We start from the raw sequence: 15783 nt of genomic DNA, 5'->3' as shown, positions 1-15783 counted from the left end.
TCAGGGTCGCGGTGGGTCCAGAGTCTACCTGGAATCATTTGGCGCAAGGCAGGAATACACCCTGTATTGGGCGCCAGTCTTTCACAGGGCAACACACACACATTCACTCACACCTACGGACACTTTTGAGTCGCCAATCCACCTACTAACGTGTGTTTTTGGAGCGTGGGAGGAAACCGAAGCACCCGGAAGAAACCCACGCAGACACAGGGAGAACACACCACACTCCTCACAGACAGTCATCCGGAGCGGGACTCAAACCCACAACCTCCAGGTCTCTGGAGCTGTGTGACTACGACACTACCTGCTGCGCCACCGTGCCGCTCATAGTGTTATTTTATTACTATTATTATTATTATTATACACTCAGGGATACACACTGACACAGCAGCCAAATGTGCACAGCGTCCTCTCAACCAAGAATGACTGTCCACATTGAGGACTGCATCAGGCACTAGGCAGTTCACCAAACCATATCTGGGCAAACACACATGCAGATATTCATTCACACACACCAGTACAGTTGTTAGAGTAGCCACTTCACTTAACCTCCATGTTTTTGGACTATGGGAAGGGACCAGATGGGACTTGCACCTAAGAACCCGGTGCTGAGAGGAGAACATGCTCAAGCCAGAGTGTAAATTTAAATACTGTATGCACTTCAAGGACAAAAATGTGTACAATATGAAGCACTGAATAGCACCCCTTATGAAGTCAGTTCCATGGAGAAAAAAAAAAAAAAATATATATATATATATATATATATATATATGTGTGTGTGTGTGTGTGTTAAGATCATTTAAATATATACAGAAACTGCACATAACTAACAAATATGGTTAATTAATATTATTAAAACAGTTGTTTAATGACATAACTTATTAAGTAATAAATCATTTACATCATTTACATTTTATATAGACAACATCCTGTTTGTACGTCATGCTTTTTTAAGTATGTGTATTAATAATAATAATAATGTAAAGAATAATTTCTTCTTTTTCAAAACATTGTGTACAAAACAACAGCAATCAAAATCCTAAAAGGATCTCTCCTCTTCTGTAAAGCACAGTAATTTTGCATAAATTAAGCATAGGTCAGTCATTATAAAATGTGGATTTTGAGAGACAGGTAAAAAGAAAATATCTCTGTCTCCACTTTCTTCTTATCATTTAGATGGCATCACTTCAGGGTCCCCAGGTGTCTCCTTATCTGCTCATAGTTGACCAGTTCCTCAGTAAAACTGCATTGTGTGTGTGGTCAGTTGTAGCTGTCCTTGCGCAGTGCAGTGCGGTCAGTCGCACCATTCTGAGTTTTGGACAAATTACTGGCTCCCATGCTGCTCAGAAGTGACCCAGAATAACACCAACAACACAAACATGACTGTGGAGAGTAGACAGAGCGAGAGAAAGGAGAAAGAGTGACAGCGTGAGAGATTTATTAACATTTACAAGATTAATGTTACATTATATAATAGATACTTAAATCTAAATCTATACATTTTTAGAATGTCATAGTCATGCAATTAAACATATTTAAATTCAGTTTACATTTTGTATCAAGTGTTTTAATCATGTTTTATGTTTTAACATGAACAATAACACCACCAACGTCCTGTTATCATATTTAGATCATAATAAATATATTCAATTCTCACTTTTAACATTTTGAAATATCTCAGGGCACATGTGCTGAGGAGCTCTAGGACAGGAGCCACCGTAAAAACAACCGTGATAAAAGGGTAAAGGGGATATCTGTACCTTGAAGCAACTTTTGAACTTCTTGCTGACAACATAAAGAATGATGGGGTTGATGCAGGAGTTTATAGTTGCCAAGTTTATGCTGAAGTAGTCAAAAACAAGCAAGAAACTGAAAAACAGAGAAAAGAAGGTTATATTACACTGTGATTCATAATGATAAATATCGATATCGTTAAGATATGAAATGCCCCTTAAGCAAATCCAACAAGGAGCATGTTTTGCTCTCAGACTAAATCTACTCTGCAGTTATTGGGCTTTCTCCCAAATCTCAAAGCGGGTTTAAGAAATACTCCAGAGTTCACTGCTGCTAAGAAGCCCCTAAACCCTAAAGTAGGGTGACCAGACGTCCTCTTTTACCCGGACATGTCCTCTGTTTTAGACTTAAAAAAATGTCCGGGCGGAATTTCACAAACGTCCGGCATTTTGTTTTTCTAGAGCTTACATAGAACTTCGAGAAATTTCCTTCACAAACTAGTCCCGCCCTCCCCTACTCCGATTTGTTCGCTTGAGTGAGAAGGGGGCGTGGTGAAGTAGCCTAAAATCTTCTGATTGGACGGTCTGACTGTAGAGCTACCGTTATTGGTCGATAACCTTCTCTGTAAACATTTAATCGGTCAGTCTGCACGTCAGTAGTCCTTGTTTACGTCAGGCAAAGCTCATGCACCTACCCTCATCTCGAGCAGCTATGCCGAAACGTAAATGTAAGTTTACATTAGTAAATGTCTTACTTGAGAAGATCACAGCGTTCAGTGTCACCCTCCAAGTAAATCATGTTCTTCAAAAGTCGACTCAAGTGCAGGGGGAACCAGCACAGAGCAAAAATCAGCACAAGTGAAAACACTGCCTTTGCCACCTCACGCCTCTGCCAACACACACACACACAAAATGTTAAGATTAGCCAAATCAGGACCAAATGATCCACTTGTATGATGAGGTTTCAGTGGACAGATTAAAGAATGATTTCTAAGCCGTTCACCTTTTCTGTGGTTTCTAAAATCTCTAAACGGCTCAGGAGTCACTGAGTTATTTAAAAAGGCTGATTGAGTGAATCTGTCCTAAATGACTCACCTGTTTGAGGTGTTCACTCAAAGCGATCCTCAGGCTTCCTTTCCTGTGGTTCAGCATTTCAAAGGTCATCAGAGTGTAGAAGATGGCGGTACAAAACAATGGCACACAGAAATAAAATCCAAACAACCACCAATCTTTAGCCTTTCTGTAAAACTAGAACCAAGAACAAAAAGTTTAATTGATTTTAAGCACAGTAGCCTCCCAACACCAAACACACACACTGATGAGTATGGGTGTATTTTTCTGAATGAGTGTGTGAGACTATGAGTATGTGAAGACATGAACAAAGTGTCATGGCGGTGGTACTCACGATCATAAAAGACGACTGTGGTTGGAGCATGCAGGTGTGTGTGGTCACATTGTTGAGGTCAAAGCTCACAATGTTGAAGCTCACAGCTTCTGGGATGGCCAGAATAATGGATAACACCCAGATACACACAATCACTACAGCAGTAGAGGCAGGGATCCCCACTCCCTGCACACGACTCCATGAGGCCACAGCACGATACCTACAGACACACACACACACACAAATTAACACTCACATGAAAAAAACATGTGTACAGTGATAAGCCACAAGATTAAAACACTGAATAATATTGATTATTTCATAACAATGGCTCCCGTAAAGGGGTGGGATAAATTAAGCAGCAAGTGAACACTCTTGAATTTGATCTGTTGTAATGAGGGGGTCAGCTACATACATATGCTCTTCTGTGGGAAGGGATCGGCCAACATCAGCTTCAAGAACTGACTGTGCACTTACTGTGTAATATGTCCCTCACGAAAGGTGCCACTGAATCTAGATCATTAATGTTATTTTTCATTTCACCTATCATTGATTTGAAAGGTTCTTTATTTATAACTCACTCACATAAGACTGTATTCAAACCAAAAGTGTGGTGTGTTCTCCCTGTGTCTGCGTAAGTTTCCTCCGGGTGACTGTCTGTGAGGAGTGTGGTGTGTTCTCCCTGTGTCTGTGTGGGTTTCCTCCAGGTGACTGTCTGTGAGGAGAGTGGTGTGTTCTCCCTGTGTCTGTGTGGGTTTCCTCCGGGTGCTCCGGTTTCCTCCCACAGTCCAAAAAACACACGTTGGTAGGTGGATTGGCGACTCAAAAGTGTCCGTAGGTGTGAGTGTGTGTTGCCTGTGAAGGACTGGCGCCCCCTCCAGGGTGTGTTACTGCCTTGCGCCCAATGATTCCAGGTAGGCTCTGGACCACTGCGACCCTGAACTGGACAAGGGTTACAGATAATGAATGAAATTAATGAAAGTTAAGAAGGTTTTTTCCCTTCTCCTGTAAAGTCAGTATTATGGAGAAATGTTTTTCTTAAGGCTACAGTGATATACAGGCTATTTATTTTGATTATTGCTAGCAAGCATTAAATATTTTTACACTGTTTATAAGGAAATTTACATAACAGTGATTTACTTTCACTTCAGAAATTGACCTTGCATTGAAGTGCAAACAGGAAACACCCTGTAAAAATACTCCAGGACTTCCAAACGAATGAATATATGATACATATGGGACATGCAGTATACCTGTCCACACTCAGGACACACAGGTTGAGCACTGTTATCCCAACAGAGGCCTTTTGCAAGAATGGAAAGAGCTTACACAGGAACAGGCCAAACGGCTGGTCAGCAAAGGGCCACCTCATGGCCAGCAACTGTATAACAACACACACACACACACACATGCACAGACATATAAGATCTCATCAGTGTTTCAGTTGTCTGTTACAAAATTGGAACATTCGGCCACACAAACACAGTCTGTATACAAATGGAAGTATATATATATACACACTGGAAGTGGACCTGGCCTGATTAGACTCCATATAAGGATAAAGAACTGTGCTGCTGGTGTGTGTGGTATGTGTTACGGTGTGTGTGCTGAGTGGGACACTGATAGCCGTTCCACAATAAGCATGTCAGACTGACCTGCTCTTGAGACAAACACACACACAGAGTCCCAGCAGCAGTGAGTAGAGGTTAAAAGGCACCGAATATTTCATACTGATTTAATGTCAACGTCCAAATAGGCCTTTATATTCAGAATGAGGTTTGTCAGAGCCCATGAGTGTGTATCTGAGGGCTTGTTTACACATTGCACCAACATGTACGTGGCTCAGATTGTGTCTGGATAATCTTTGGCCATTTTCCAAGTACACTTTTGACTAACATGCCTTCAAACACTCAAAGAAACGGGTCTGAACCAGTCTGAATGGAAAGCTATATCCAGGACCCATTGTGTATTAATATATACAGTATGTAGTGGTTCTGGATATTTGGAAAAGTGTGTTTATGAGGCACCACTGATCACGCCTGTGTGAAGCCCTAGTAATCAAAACATAGGCCTTCTTTTGTGGCCTTCCTAGAGCTCAAGCTTTTACAAAATTTCTAAAATGCCATTTCGTTTTTCAAATAGCAAAAATGACCCACATCGTGCCTGTCTGCTAATGGCGAACTTTGAAATAAGGACTGTCTTACTTTATAAACGTGTATGGGGATGTCGATGGCGATGTAGATGAGGTCCCCGAGGGCCAGACTGGCAATGAGGGCGTTGGGGCCATTCCTCATGTTTTTGTTGTAGCAGATGATCCTCAGCAGGGTGGTATTCCCCACCATTCCCACCACGAAGACAATACAGAACAGTACTGTGTTCACATACTTAAACACCATCTTCATCCCTGTCTTCTTTGAGCAGGACGGAGGAGGGGGTGGGTGCCTGGCTGGAGACGAACCGTTTCCAGGGAGGAGGGATGGAGAAGAAGAGGAGGAGGAGGAGGAGAAGGAAGATGAGGGTTCTTGAAGGGCACGCACATGCTTGAGGGTCATCAATTCTGACCTTTCCAGCTCAAGTGGGAGAGTGAGAGGTGGAAGGCTGGCCTGGAGGGCCGAGGGGTCATTGGAGTGCAGGAAGTGGGTGGAGGAGTTTGATTGGCACTGACCACAGCTCATCAGCAGGCAGGATATGGCTGTGATTAGTGCCGTGACCCAGGCCATGGTGGGACACCTCGCTTTAATGATGGGCCCAGGAGAGAAGTTGTTTTTTCAAGTTAAAGCTGGAGGAGAAAGAGAAAAACGCTGTCAGTCAATAAATGAAAAGCTGCTATATTCCGTAGTGATGCCCTTAGGCCCGTGGGGACAAAATGTAGCACAGTATACAATGAGTACTAATCCTGCACATATTGAAACGACATCAAATTATATATAAATTCTTGATGTTCCATTTGTTGCATCCCATATAAAAGCAGTGGTGGACATTATTTGAAGTGACTAAATTTTTATTGTACGTCCCTGAACATTTGGTTCCTATTTCCTCCTCTGTATAGGATCCTGACACTGTATCCAAAATGTCTTCCTAGTCACTATTCCCTACATTGCTCACTGAAAAGTGGACTATTATAAGGATTCAGACACTACCTCATGTGGGCTTTTAACCAAACAATGCAGTGGAATTTGGGTATCTACTATACGCTAGTGTACACTACTTTTTGGGGTGCATTGTGGGATTGTTTGAGTGCTTTAAAAACTGTCCACCGTGATTTGGGCACTACTGCAAAATGCTGGAACCATTATACATTGATTATAAAAGTTTAGAAAAGAAGACTACGTAATTTGCTGGAGGTATTTTAACTAAAATTCGACTTCTCTGAATCACGGTGCGCAAGAAAGTAAATGACCACAATTTAGAATGAGTTCATGTCAGTTCAGTAGCACACGGAGCACATGGTTTCTCTTCAGAGAAAATAACGGGCAGTTAGAGAGAGAGAGAGAGAGAGAGAGAGGGAGAGAGATGTGCAGATATGCAACGGAAAGAGGGGCAATTAATTGAAAGTAAACATCATTCTGCTTTAATATGCATCAGAGAGAGAAAGAGAGAAAAAGATGAAGAAATTTAAACACAGAGGGAAAGTGACTACAGAGTCAAAAAGAAAAGAATAGAACAGGAACCTGAGAGAGACGAAGAAATACAGGAAAAGGGGGATTGAGAGAGAGAAAAATAAATGAAGAAGGCAAAGAGAACAAATGAAAGGGAACACACAGATGTAAACCTGTCCAAAGGATACATCATAAACGCACCGACAAGTCATTTTCTCAGTTTGATTTGGGAAGATCTAGTAAAGAGAGTGTTGAACTAACCCCCTCTAGATCTCACTGTGAGGTTTATTTAGACAGTAGTAATCAAAAGACACAGTACTACAGGTACAGCACACAGTCGGTGAGGGGATGAGTCTTGAGCAAGTGAGTGACAAAGTTAAATACGTTCAGTGTCTGTTATATTTTACCAGTTTGTTCTTCACTTTCATCTAAACGCTATCAAAACCACTGATCCTCACTGTAACATCAAGCATCTGAGCACCGCAGCTGTCCTTTGTGTAAACGTTGGTGATAAACGGACAAATACTAAGGCTCCAAAACTATTTAACTATTTATACAGTATATAAAATCTACAAACAAACAGATATTAAAAGCAATGAATGTTTTCTCTGTCCTGTAAAATGACGATTTTGGAGATTACACAAAAACAAAGACTTCTCCAGCCTTTTGAACAGTGGACAATGGACAACACAGTCACTTTCAAAGAAAGAGAAATAACTTATGTTCAATGTGACTTACTCTAAAGAGGTTGTACTTGAAGTTATTTCTGAAACATTCCTATTGGTTTGTTTGTCAGGAAATGCAATCATTTACAGTAACTGGAGTAAAGTAATGCTAGAAAAATGAAAAACATCCAACACAGATACGAGGTTCTGTTTTAAAAAGTTATCATTTACCTCACAGGCGTCTCAGGTCTTTCAGCGCTAGTAAAAAGTGGGCTCCTAAAATCCGTCCGAGAGCAGAGTGAGCACAATGACAGTTAGAACATGGCACCCCTTATAGCAACGCCCCCCCCCCACCCCCAAACACCACCCATACACACACACCCTGGCCTCACCAAGCTCACCCCCCTCTCTCATTCTTATCTGCGGGTTGTGGCTTTCCTGGCATGTTCTCATTTCACATTAAATTTACTGGAGTCCACCCCCCCCCCAACCTCACACAAACACTAATATACTCCAGCAAGTTTTTATTATTTTTTTTAATAACATCATCTCCTTCAAATACAAACCAGAATCTGTTCAAAGCCCACTTCATTTTGCTCTTGCTTTTCAAGTTGAACCCTTCAAAATAACCACACAGAAAGGAAAAGAAATTTAACACATTTCATTAAACCAAAAACCTTCAGAACGAGAGTAAAACACAGCAGAAACACGTGATGAGACAGATACAGACACAAAGTAGCAACACATAAAAATATGCCCCATTACCTTTTATGAAATCCACATTGAGTAATTAATTAACTAAACGATGAGAGAGGTAACATTGTTCCATATTTTAAAATGGTAATTACACAGTTACATAGCAGTTATGTTTGAATATTTAGTTACAGCATCAGTTACCACAGTCAAAACACGGCAAAATCTAACAATCTTTCTCCAAAACTGTGACGGTAACATTTCATCAAACAATTGTTTATAAACACATCTCTTCTTATACTCAATTGGTACAGATTGAAATTTTACAATTTTTATATTTGGTTACATTTTTCTACTGGTTTCTGTGTGTGAGAAATTATTACAATAAAATTACAGATTTTTGTTGTTGTTGTTGTTGTTGTTGTCACTGGTGATAACCGAATCCTCGACAGAACAGAAAATCACAAACAGATTCAAACAAACACAAATGATGTTGATGCTTTTGGCTGCTCTGTGTCCTAAGAACAACATTTGAATGCTTGTGTTTTGCTTTAAACACTAAAATAGCAAACACTGAGCTACATTAGGTCTTTAAAACAAACACAAACACAATAAAGAGGTAATTATATTGAGTCCAAAAACTGTCAGTCTGTGACACTGTTTACAACTCTTCTTCAAAACTTGAGGTCAGATGTTTTTGTTGATGGATACGTTACAAACCAACCATTGGTCAAAACTGACCAATAAGAGAGCTATTATCATGGCTGCAGTCCAAACAAATGGTTATCTTGATTGAGGAAGGATAAAAAAACATATACAAGGGCAAGGGGGAGAACCTTAGCACAAACTAACTCATAATGTTTTATCTCAGAAGAAAAAGGTAGGTTATTGATCACTAAAACTACAGTTTAAATGTATTTTGAAAAGTACAACAGTGTTGTTAAAGTCCAACTGAGATTTACAAAAGGTACATTACATTCACGTCTTCAGAAGGAGAGGTGAAAATTTGTAAAATTTAATTACAGAACTGTTTAAAATGGAAGAACGTTATATAAGTCCTGGACAAGTAACTGAGCATATGAAAACGGTAACTTCAAGGGTACATTTTCTGTTTATTTAGTTAGGGAACATAATTGTAAAATAATGGTAGACTTTTAATTATGTTGATTTCATACGCCATTCCATCTCCAGGACTTATATTTCACACAGTGGCATAATGAAATCTTACAAATATTCACCTCTCTTTCTGGAGAAGAGAATGTAATGTACCTTTAGGGAACACAACTGGACTTTACCACTCTTGTACCTTTAAAGGTACATTTACACGTTGTGTACCTTTATGACCCCTGACCTTTTTGAGAGTGTATATCTGATAGCAGAACGGTGTGGTGTTGTTTGATCCTTGTTCTATTTTGACAAGACATTTCATTAAATCCCCAGAGAATTGTGTTAATTTGTGCCAAAGGGAATCATGTCCCGTTTACGTTTATCTTGGAGAATTCATGCCCGTTCTTTCTTAAGAATGTCTGTAGCCATTTTGTGAGCAATTTTTCTTTCAAAAACAAATAAACAAACAAACAAAAAACTATGCAATCTTCATCAATGAGTTCGCACCATAGTTTTTTGACAGTGTTATTCTTTCATTGACCCCAGGGCAAATGTTTATAAATGCTAAGAAACCTACGGCATAAATATTACAAAAAAATACAACAAAACAAAAACAAAAACAAAAAAAAAAACAGCCCAAAGTGTTGTAAATATTCTCTGAAAGCACTCAGGATTCAGTGGAAGGACGCCCTGTCCAGAACCGTATTTGGAAAGGTCCCATGAGAGGGAAATTATCTGATGGGAAACTGTTCAGCCCCTTCTGTGCACTGAACTGTGACTGTGTACGTGCCACTTACTGTAAATATCACAGTACTTTATGTGTGTGTGTGTGTGTGAGCTGAAATACACCCAGAATGACCCGCCAATTTGATCAGAAAAACCCACCATACCTGTGCATCTTACATTGAAAGTACACTGAACATTTTATTAGCCCCCACTCATCAACAGAATAGAAACATCTTAACTGCCCAGATATAATATGGATGTCACAGCAGTCACTCCATTGGCTGTTCCTTGTTGGTGTACACAGAGACAGTATCTTATCTATTTCAGTACAGTTTATATCAGATGTCCGTTTGCACAATATCAGTAATAGTTTCTGAACATAAGGCCACTGATGGCTGGATAATTTAAGTCAATTCCACCTGTTAGCTAACACTCCACCGAATATAACGCAATTGCATCAACCTGGGAGGGCAAGGGCGAACACATGCTTCATGCTAGATATGTGAAGCCAGGCACCATTTCTGTTAGACCTGCTAATAATGCAAAGCCGCGAGACAGCTCAGCGCGCTAGGAGGAGCATGCTCATGGTCCGGATCTGTTATTGCAGCTATCAGTTATCACCAATGCTCAGACCACTGCACCAACTTGGAGCAGAATTATGCCGTCTGAAACAAAACTGGTCAGATTTAATTGCGAAAAAAAAAGGAATTGTGAAGTTAATAGAATATTAAAACCCCACTCCTCAAGTTCTGTGGATTTGAGCTGATGAGTTGCCAGAGTTGGAGTATTTACAGAGAGCTCAGTCAGGACTTGGTGAAAGAAATGATTTCAGAGGATGTTAGAGATTTATCTGTTGTCATTCGTATTAGCAAAATAATCATATTTACAGTACCCATCAAAAGTTTGGACACACCCACTCAGGGAGGGTTTCCTTTGTTTTTGGCCTTTTTCCACATATTGTGAATGTACAGCACCAGTCAAAAGTTTGGGCACGTTCCTCATACAATGTTTTTTTATTATTTTTTTTTATTTTCTACATTGTAAATGAATGTGGAAGACAGTAAAATTATGAAGGAACACATATGGAATTATGTAATAAACTAAAAAGTGATAAACAAAGCAAAAACCCTGCTTTGACAACAGCTTTCCACACTCTCAGTGTTCTCTCGATCAGCTTCATGAGGTCGTCACCTGGAACGGTTTTCAGTGAACAGCTGTGGCCTCGTCAAGAGTTAATTTGTAGAACTGCTCGCCTTCTTAATGTGTTTGAGGCCATAACTCGGGTTTGTGCAGATGTAGGGGCTGGTACACAGCTCTATACAGTGAATAGCCCTATTCCACCAATGACTAATGAGAAGATGTGTCCAAACTTTTGATGGGTATTGTATCTTTCAAACCATTTAAATCGAGATATATATATATTCACAGTCTAAAAAAGAAAACCAAAACAAATGTGTAAAATTAACTTCTTAGTTTAAGGTAAAAAGGTTGTTAGCTTTTAATGCTAATTCAATTTACATATGAAATCCCATTGTTTTTAGTTTATTGTTTTTTTAATTTAGGTTAAAATACTGACTTGATGTTGAGAGTAATTATGTCCAGGGGAACTAAATCTGGACAATAGAGTCTCAGAGCTTTCTTTACCAAAACCAGCTAATTGTCTATACAGTGTGTCCCAAAAGTCAAGAAACAGAAATGACAGGAAACACCCAGACAAAATATAAATGGTGATCCAAATTAGACATAAGATGTAAGTGAAGAGCAAACCTGTTAGGCCAAAGCTCACCCTTGCCCTACAGTTTGTTTCTAAAATTGGATCACCATTTATATTTGGGTGTTTCCTATCATTTCTGTCTCCTTACTTTTGGGACGTATTGTACACTGCAATGCAGGTACATTACATGACATTACAGGTAACAAAATCCACATTAATGATGTCCTGGCTGCTTGTTTTACTGCCTTATCTGTTTAGTATCTGACTTGTTCAGCAAGAAAAAAGTCAACTCAACTTCCCTTTTACATTATTGTCCTGTCACGGAGCTGTCACAACCTTCCTAAAGCCAAGTCGGTTTTAATCCTGAATTCTTTTTTCACTCTCTTTTGTCTGTAATTCTGTGTTTCTTTAGTTTGACAACAGAATAAATGATCATCTGAAGACTGACATTGTTATTCTGATATCTCTGTGTTCACAATAGCCTTCATATTTAGCGCCATTAGCAACACTGCAGTTGCTGGATCCTATTTTGCAGGCTTAGTGTGTGACTTCTGCAAAACCCTCTCTGACTACTCTGCTTTTTTAGAGTGAAAATATTAGACTTTGCAGGGACAGTCGTACCACAAAATTAATACCCTTTAATATATAGTCCCCTCTGCACACAGGATTAATAGTGCTATTTAAAAATAATGAATAAAAATAAGTTCAATCAGAAATGAACTGTCTTTGTATGTTTGTGTGTGTGTGTGTGAGGGACAGAGAGAGAGAGGCAGAGGGGAGACATTATTAGGGACTAAATTCAATTCATGTTCTTTGTGGCTGAAAGGGGACAACATGCTTTTGCTTGTTTTAAGATGCTCATATGCTCAAGTACCACACACACAGAGATGTGCACACACACACACACACACATACACACACACACATACACAAGGACACACACTTTCCTTCCATTCTGTTTATCATGGACGTATGGGTATATGGATATATAGATAGCGTACGGATAGATACATAAATAAATGATAAAACGTTTGGGTTTTAACAGAATTCAAACAATTCTCCAATGAATGATAAACGTGTTTCTTTTCTTTGAGAGCAGATCAAAGGTCGTCTTGTGCCGAAAGGCAAACCTCTGGGATCAATTACTGCCATGACCTTGTGAACCTTGACCTATGGCCAACATTATGACTGACACCATCTTAAGTCCAAGTCAGATTCAGGAGCTCTCATTTCAAACATATCCTCACAGAAGTCTGGATTCTGAATAACCACAAAAACAAGAGGGAACAGCTTACTGTAAGATACCTGTTTCAGTTGGCTGCTGTTATTTTACTTAAATTGAATATATATATATATATATATATATATATAGTAAAGCTTTTAATTTGGAAAGTGTTCTATTTATTTTATTGTTGTGTTTTTTTTTATTTTCCTCTTTTGTATTTTGTATTTCCTGCTTAGTCCTTTATTCTTTCTCTTCTTACTTTTTTCCTTTTTTCTAGGATTTTTTCCTTTCTCTTTTCTTTTCCCTTCATTTCTTAAACCAAATATAAATCTAAATTGTGGACTCATTTATGCCCATCACTTAAGACACGTTTATTTAACTTTAAAAAAAAATAAACTATTCTACTAATATATTCTGTTTGGAAACTTCCGAATCCATGCACTAAAGTCTCCTTCTGTGATGAAAGTCTCCTTCTGTGATTAAAATCTCCTTCTCCACTCACACACATCTGCCCGTGATGGACCAGGCTTCAGAGCGCAGAGTTAATGGTCCTGTAGCTCCAGGCTCAGAGGAAGCCAAGCAGCTGTTTCAACAGCTCATTGAGACAGATGTTGATCAGAGAAGACTGATGTTGGACTCTGCTCCAGTTTGCAATGGAAACCAGTTTTTAAAATGCTTGCAGGTTTGTCATGAATGAAATTCCACTAGTAAATGCCAAAGGACAGACAGAAAAACCAACCAAACATACAAACAGAAAAAAAACAGGAGCAGGTGCCATCTGTCTAAACTGTGATGTCACCAGACAGACACCACCCGTTCATTACTGGGAAGAACTTTATTCTGCAGATAATTAATAAACAGTACAATTAATAAACAGTAATAAACAGGTATTTTTTTCTTCTGAAAATTAAAGGAGAGGATGAGAAGAATGGGATTTGTGGAGGGAAAAATAACATGAAAAAAGTCAGACAATAATAGTAAAATTTATTTATTAACAAAAGAAAAAAAACAAACACAAATAAACAAAATAAACAACACAAGAGAAAAAGTGGATAATGAATAGACTGAAAGAGATGGAGAAATGTAAATCACTTGTATTGTGTAATGTGTAAACACTCTTGACTCTATTATAAAGAGTCTATAAACACATTATTGTTCAGAGCAATGTTAATGTTAATGTTTTGTTGTGCATGACACTTATTAATGCAGCACTTTTCCAAATGAGGAAAGAAATTTCCACAATAGTAATTTTTAGGCTTTTCAGTGTTGGTAACAATGGAAGATGTTATTAAACAATATCATATATGCAAACTACTTTCACATTTCAGAGCCATACCCAGTACATTTAAAGCATAGTTCCTATAAATATGCAAGCCTAGAATGTTATGACAAATCCTTAGGGGCAGTGCAGTGATACTCTCCATATATAAATACAATTAATTACACTACATTTTAGTATTCACCATTCTTCTATAAAATTAAGAAATGAACTTCTAATGAGGGCGGCACAGCTGGTAGTGTTGCAGTCACACAGCTCCAGGGACCTGGAGGTTGTGGGTTCAATTCTCGCTCCAGGTGACTATCTGTGAGGAGTTTGGTGTGTTCTCCCCGTGTCTGCGTGGGTTTCCTCCCACAGTCCAAAAACACACATTGGTAGGTGGATTGGCGACTTGAAAGTGTCCGTGAGTGTGTGTTGCCCTGTGAAGGACTGGCGCCCCCTCCAGGGTGTATTCCTGCCTTGCGCCCAACTTTATTCTGCAGATAATTAATAAACAGTACAATTAATAAACAGGTATTTTTTTCTCCTGAATTTTGAATTTTTGTATTTTTTGCTCTGGACCCACAGCGACCCTGAACTGGATAAGCACTTACAGATAATGAATGAATGAACTACTAATGACTTCATATTGGAATCTGGTCCAGTTTTAGCAATCACAATGACAAAGACACATCAGATGAATTCAGAATCCAACATCTATTCCATCTTCAGCCAGGACAAGTTCGCTAGTCTAGTAAAAAGACATGAGGATGTACCCTCTCACCAAGAACGCCAGGAAAGTGAAGACGTCTCCTTTGATGCTGAAAGCACAGCTTCAAAGCTGTGATTCAAGAAGCCCATAGGGTCAGAGAAGATCAAGGACCTCAAGAGTAAACCAAAGTAAACATCACAGCACAGGACCAGGCACTGAACATAAGATACCACCGGATCAGCAGGTTGACAGCAAGTTCAAAATGTGCAGCAGAGTGTGGGAGAATATCAGCGATATCCCTTACCAATGCTGGCACTGATCTATATGCAGACATCTTAGAATAAAGGTGCCTGAGAAATGATAACACCATGTCTCAGAAACATAGGCTTTGTAACCAAGTGCAAGGTCCTTTGATATTGCAGTGTAATGTGGTTAATTACCTAAAACAAGTTGGACAACACCCCCTCCAGGGTTACAGACAATGAATGAATGAATGAAGTTGGACACCTGTTTTAAAGTGAATCAGCCCGCCCCGTGTTGAATCGTCTCATTGAATGCAGCTTATTTGTTTTCCATGTGCTTTATTTACAACATTTTAAAAAGTGATTGTACTTTACTGGAGGATATTACACATTTAACAGCAGTCTGTTGTGGTTTCTATTACAGTGACTTAATGCCAGTGAACAAATGTGAAATTGCTGTTTCCTTTAACAGAACGGGCTGGTCTTATAAAACAACTTCAGATGAAAGCTGTGAGCTGTCGAGAATTAAAGTTAGCTTGGCTTCATCATCCTAATAGCCTTAGAACCTTAAGGCTCCGAGGCTATTCATATCATTTGGTTCTAACAGTTTTATAGAGCTGCAAAGAGAAAAACAGTTTAAGTTTCATATTTGTGGTTATAAAGGAACAAGCAACTGCACACCATCAAACAAAACAAAAGCACTGTCTAAATACAGAGCGAGGTGA

The 15783-nt window shown here is 39.1% G+C and overlaps 1 protein-coding gene across 1 annotated transcript; it reads right to left on the bottom strand.

Moving 5' to 3' along the window:
- Positions 1 to 871: 871 nt before the first annotated feature.
- On the bottom strand, positions 872 to 7716 carry ednrab (endothelin receptor type Ab). Its single transcript, XM_066671166.1, has 8 exons — positions 7613 to 7716; positions 5322 to 5896; positions 4371 to 4498; positions 3139 to 3337; positions 2829 to 2981; positions 2489 to 2622; positions 1761 to 1869; positions 872 to 1383 (listed from the first exon to the last, which is right to left on the bottom strand). The coding sequence occupies exons 2-8, from the start codon at positions 5835 to 5837 to the stop codon at positions 1261 to 1263; spliced, it is 1362 nt and encodes a 453-aa protein (XP_066527263.1). The 5' UTR covers positions 5838 to 5896; positions 7613 to 7716; the 3' UTR covers positions 872 to 1260.
- Positions 7717 to 15783: the final 8067 nt, after the last annotated feature.

Source organism: Hoplias malabaricus, chromosome 5, assembly GCF_029633855.1.
Source record: "Hoplias malabaricus isolate fHopMal1 chromosome 5, fHopMal1.hap1, whole genome shotgun sequence".
Lineage (NCBI taxonomy): Eukaryota > Metazoa > Chordata > Actinopteri > Characiformes > Erythrinidae > Hoplias > Hoplias malabaricus.
The sequence above is the reverse complement of the archived record's forward strand: the minus strand, read 5'-3'. Positions and strand labels throughout refer to the sequence as shown.